The following is a 6,000-nucleotide window of genomic DNA, read 5'->3' on the forward strand; positions in this document are numbered from 1 at the left end:
TGCATCTTTAGTGTCAGCTGAAAAGGCCTTCATTTTAAGCAGTAGAGCAGAGGCAGAAAACCTTCTTGCCTCTGTTTACAGGTGGGTAGCCATGTTGGTCTGCCATAGTCAAAACAAAATAAAATAAAAAATTCTTTCCAGTAGCACCTTAGAGACCAACTAAGTTTGTTCTTGGTATGAGCTTTCGTGTGCATGCACACTTCTTCAGATACCATTGCCTCTGGATATTGTTGGACTACTAGCTCCCATCATCCGCTGACCACTGGGTGATGCTGATGGAAGCTGGAGTCCAACACCATCTAGAGAGGCACAGCTTCTGCTCCTCACCCCTGCCAGCAGAGTATACAGTTAAGAATTCTGTTTTTCAAGCATAGAAAGACCAAGCAGGCATGCAGATCAATATGAAAGTGCCTATTAACCACTAGAGGGCAACATTCACCAACCAGTGTTTGCTCAGAAAGTGCCACTTCTCAACTCCTTGGAACTGCTGTTCAACTTTTAAATGATTAACTTTTGCAAAATCCTGTGTCACAAGAGCTTGTTTTGTGTGCTGCAGATTCTATGGCTCTTATTGTTCCTCTTCCATGTGGGCTTTCATATTTAAAAAAAAACAACTGAGGGAGAAAATGTAACATTTGTCTTTCTCTGCAGAAGTTATTTATCACCATGGCCATTCCCATGGGAATATGCAGAGCACAATAAACAGAACTATTCCAATATGCTTCAGGAAAAAGCTAGTTGCACTGCGCAGGCAAACAAACAATGCAAGTAAGAAAGCATATGCAACAGAGCCGCAGGGGTGGAACAGAGATATAAAAGGCAACTAAAGAGCAAAAAAGGGAGAAAATACATGATGTACCATGTGACCCTGTCAATGACAATGAAGAGTTTGGAGGTAAGATAACAGCAAGCTAAGGGGAACATTTGTAACATAGATTGGTCTTGAGAAAGAAAGTTGAGCTTTATTTGGCCAAAACAAAGCAAGGGGAAGAGAAAGGCCTTTGCTGTTATTACACATGGTCCTCTTCAGCTGGACACCTCTTCAGTTCCCTGTTGCATTTCAAAAGATAATCGTTATTCAAACAGCAACTTAATTCATACAAGGCTCTTTGCCTGGGGTGCTTGGATTAAAATATTGCCCTTTTATCAAGTTATTGTTCTGAAAATTTATGTTTGCAATGTGCTGTCAGAGCAAAAAACCAAATTAACCTCCACTTGATATTTCTCTGAACAATTTCACATCAAAGGCAACTGGAGAAGCCTGTGGTTGCAGAGCAGTTACAGGTCATGATGAAAAGCCTTCGTCTTTAGAAACGAAACAAGGATAAAATAATGGAAAAATGGAAAAGTAAAAGAATGAAACCTATTCAGGATTCTATGAGTATTGTTGTGTTTAATAACACTTACCTTGCAACCATGCAGATTCAGGCCTATGCATTTTTGCGGTGTTGTGTTCAGTTGTTTGGATGTATTCTGTGATGTTTTTCTTTTTAATTCCACAATCCCCTCCCCATTCTCTAGAGCAGGTGTGGGGAACCATTGGCTCTCCAGACATTGCTGAACTACACCTCCCATCGGCACCAGCAAGCACAGCCAATGGCCAGTGATGATGCGAATTGCAGTTCATTAACATTTGAAGGGCCACAGGTTCCCTACCTCTGCTCTTGAGTTGTAGAGTCACAGTCCCTCTGGCCGCCATTGGCTGTGTCACAGTGGAATCTGGTTAGAGTGGTCAGTTACCAAAGATGGCAGAGCTCATGGGCTGCTAATAGTTCTGGAGCTAAAGGCATTTCAGAAGATCTAACCTGCTCTAGCTTCAGCAGATCTAACTATTAAAGGTGCAGGAGCTCCACCCTCTTGTCCTGGCTACTGCAGATGTGGGCAAGCTACGGCCAAGCTCCTGAAAGCTAAAAAGCTTTGGGAAACTTGGAATCCCAACATTCACAAGTTGCACAGTTAAACCCAATCACTCTCTGCCAGGGCTGTCTTAAGCATATCTGGCGCCGTGGTGCAAAGATCCCTCTGGCGCCCCCCCCCCGGCAACTACAAAACAAGGGAGGGGGTGGTGGAAAATGTCCTCTGCCTCCCCCACTGCCCCAATCCCTGGTGTGGCAGCGGTGATCAAGCAGGAAAACATGCTGGCAAACATGCTCTCCGGCATCAGGGCACCCGAGAAGGCAGCCCGGGAAGGCTGCGAACCGCCTTTCGCCAGGAAGCAGGAGGAGGACAACAACCCCGTCTTTAGTAGCTGCAGAGGCTTGGGAGGGAAGCTGCACGCCCACCAGCCATATAGTTGGCGGGGTGCAGCTGGCGGGCGTGCAGGGAGAGGGGAGGCTGCTGGCAAAGCTGCGCAGTTCCCCCACTCGCTAGGGCGCCCCTGAGAGGCCAGCGCCCTGGTGTAACAAACCACTAAGACCAATGGGAAAGATGGCTCTGCTCTCTGGACAACAACAGCTTTTGAATGACCCCTTGATGGTGTGTATAGATTGAGTTGTTACAGAACTTGCCATTTGCAGCCTTGGACTGTTCATGCCCTTCTTCCTTCTTCCCCAAGCTTGTGTTCCGTAACAGAGGCTTTCGTAGGGTTGGGGCACCGGTCCTTGGCGCAGGCAATGGGAACAGCCCTTCATCACTTTCAGAGATAGATGCGTCCCCATCAAAACCAGGCTCTAGATCTGAGCTAAGAAGCAGCAAAGAGAAAGACCTGTCACAATAATAACATATGGCCAGCAAGTGGAACAAAACTGCCCACCAAATATTTCACAGCTGCCCTTCTGACTTCATAAGCATGGGTCAATGGAAAGTGCTGAGCAGTTGCAACTTAAATATTCACAGTAGCTTAACACTGGTTGCAAAGGCACTAGCTTCTTCAATTACATTTAGCACTTTCCAGGAATTTGAGGCAGAAATCTGTTTCACGCCATAGATATTTTTACTAAGCTTGATGGGAACCCATGAGTTTCTTCATCGGAACTGGTGGGCTTTTCTTAGGCCACAGGATACATTCTCTTAGAGATGCATGGATCTGTCAGCTTCTGTTTCTCTTAGCTTCTCTTTCCCCCAATTTTTTTTTTTTTGGGGGGGGGGGTTGTTAAAAGAACTCAAGAAAATTAACCAGCATTTTAGTGTGAACTTCTCCTAATTTACACGCTTTCGTGTGCAATTTTGCCTAATACACACATTTTTGCAAGCCAATTTCCCTTAAAATAACGTGTTTCCTACGTTATTTTCTATGCTATTTTAATTAGTATATGCATCCCCCCCTTTACTCAAATACATGCATTTTTGTACACATTACTTTGCTGGAGAAATGTGAATTTTGAAGGATGGCTGTGTTTTAATTCACTGTTGTTTCAGAAAGTACAAATCAGGTGTCATGGTGGGAGACACCAGCTGGGGAACCCTTAAGGTAAGATGGTTTAGAGCCTGGGAATTGATGGTGGGATGATGATGATGATGATGAGTGGTCAGAGGAAGAAGAGGGAGCAAACTGGGAGGAGGAGATGTTGGAAATGGAAGAGGTAACAGGGCTTAGTGAGCAGGAAGAGGCTGTGGAAGACAGCAGTCCAGACTCAGAGGCAGAAACAGAGGCTGGAGAGCAGTTGTGGGGTGTAGCAAGACAGATATGAGACAGGCTGCTAAAGACGCCAGGGGGTGTCCCCATCCTGCTTTGACCAGCTCTCATCCCCCTGGTCTCCCAGAAACTGAAGAGGCATGTAGATGGCAGAGAAAATACAGGCAAGACGATGGAGCCTCAGATTGCTTGGGAAGGAACCGAAGGAGGTGACTTAGGGAGCTATGGGAAGGTGGGGACCATCAGTCTCACAACTGCCTCTTTGGGGCAAGACTTACTGGGAAGAGTTGCTGTGCTCATTAGGCCTGAGCTGTTTCTTTGAGTAAAGTGCTAACTTCACTGCTGACCTGTTTCCGACACCCGCCCTGACATCAGGTAGGTTCACTTTTAAATGCAAACTGAATTGAATCTCTCTCCTATCCTTACATCGCTTAAGCTTCCCAGTTGCTCTCCACTTCAACAAGTTGGACAGTTTTCATGTCATGGCACCTTCAGAGCACTCTGAGATCCCCCTCCTCCCTACAAAATGTTCCCTTGTTGTATCAGTTTGCAGTGCCTCAGGAAGCCTTTGCAAAGTTTTGATGTCAATGTTTCTATGCTTCAGGTTTGACAGTTCTCATGTCTTGACACTTTCAGAGCACTCCAAGATCCCCCCTTCCTACAGAATGGTCCATTTGCAAAGCAATGCAATGCAATGCCTCATCAGTTCCAATAACTGCTCCTCCCATTTGCTTCTATATTTTCATCAACACCCCCCCCCCCAAATGAATTATGAATAAACAAACATGCATTTATTTCATTTTGGAAATGAATTCAGAATGCAAGAATTTGGAATAGAAGCAAAGGCATACTCTTAATCCCTGTACCCCTAGCATTCTCTATTTGCTTATGTATAAGGTGTATAGAACCTTTTCGTGTTTGATGTTTTATTGTGCTTTTAATTCTGTCGGGAGCCGCCCAGAGTGGCTGGAGAAACCCAGCCAGATGGGCGGGGTATAAGAATAAGTTATCATTATTATTATACAGTCATACCTCATGTTACGGCTGCTGCGGGTTATGACTTTTTGGGTTGTGCTCACGCTGAACCTGGAAGTACCGGAATGGGTTACTTCCGGGTTTCAGCGCTCGTGCATGCACACAAATGCCAAATTGCATCACACACGTGCACCTGAGTGTCCACTGTATATGAAAACTGTGTACACAAGTTTTGCTTGTTCTCAGGGGCTATTTATTAAGTTCCCTCTCCTTTAAAAAATCTTATTTTCCCTGTTTTTTGCCCCTAGTCATATTTTCTGCATTTTAACTAATGTCCAATCCCTCTTTTCTTAAAATTTTGCTATCTTTGGGTTTTGGATGGTTCTTCAAACCAGGAGAGCTGCAATAAATGGACCTAGTGTCCTCCCCTCCAGATGTTGTTGGACTCTGTGTCCCATCAGTCCCAGCCAGCAAGGCCAATGGTGATGGATGATGTGAGTTTTAGTCCACGTCGGCTACCTTTGAGCTAAAGTAATTAAAGTGCAAAACAGGGCAGGACTTCGTCATATTTAGGTGATGAAAATCATGGCCTAGAATGTACTACTTCCCTGAAAACTCTAGTAGTCCTCAAATACTGTAATTTTTATAAGAGGTAGAACCAGTCTTGATTCAATTAAATCCCTCCCCCCAAAGCACTGACTCAGAACTTTGTGTAGGATGTAAATATTTCCTGCAAGTTAATCATATGCCCACAAGAGGTTCAAGGCAGCTGTAAAAATTAATGTTCCTGGTGCATCATCCTTCCTTCCCCCATACCACCTCCTGTGTTTATTTTAACAAACAGACTTTATAATGCCTGGGTTTTCCTAAACTATGTTTTCTCCTTCCTGCTGGGAAACAGGCTGGTTTCAGTTCCTAAATCCAAGCATCCCAAAATACCTGCTTCCATCACTGGTCACCATAACCCGGACAGCCAGAAGGTTGTTTTCCGTCATCTCTTCCTCTGGGATAACTCTTACCAAGGCCCACTCAGAGGACACAGAGGAGCACCTGCCAAGCTCAGGGACGTTCTTGAACTTCTTTGGAGATGCTGGTCCATCTATTGGATATTTAAAGCAATCTACAGGAAAGATAAAAGAAATGAAAATATGCCACATTGTATCAATGTATTTAGTGACATTGAGTCATTTCTTCAGGTACATTATTGCTACAGTAAAGACTGTGCAATGCTTCAAACGCTGCCATTTTGGAGGAAATCAGCTCTGGAGAGCCACGCAGTTTTGCAGAATACCAACCATTCTCAATTCAAAGAGAGTCCTAGGGATAATCAGTGCATGGAAAATCTCATTGAGTGATGGAATTGGCCCACAATAGATGTGAACGGTGCTATTTATGTAGCTGCAATAGCCTAGAATATGTTGCTTGTGCAGAAAGTTGGTATATGGTCCACT

At 44.6% G+C, this 6,000-nt stretch overlaps 1 protein-coding gene across 1 annotated transcript in view; it reads right to left on the reverse strand.

Annotated features, from left to right (window-relative positions):
* MICALCL (MICAL C-terminal like) overlaps positions 1-5,664 on the reverse strand; it is a 34,641-nt gene extending 28,977 nt beyond the window's left edge. The window contains exons 1-2 of the mRNA XM_033152323.1: positions 5,489-5,664; positions 2,508-2,680 (exon numbers count right to left, since the gene is read on the reverse strand). Coding sequence (XP_033008214.1) covers positions 2,508-2,680; positions 5,489-5,544 — 229 coding nt within the window. The 5' untranslated portion in view covers positions 5,545-5,664. The remainder of the gene's footprint in view (positions 1-2,507; positions 2,681-5,488) is intronic.
* Between the last annotated feature and the right edge of the window lie 336 nt (positions 5,665-6,000).

The sequence above is a fragment of the Lacerta agilis genome, chromosome 1 (genome assembly GCF_009819535.1).
Source record: "Lacerta agilis isolate rLacAgi1 chromosome 1, rLacAgi1.pri, whole genome shotgun sequence".
Taxonomy (NCBI): Eukaryota; Metazoa; Chordata; class Lepidosauria; order Squamata; family Lacertidae; genus Lacerta; species Lacerta agilis.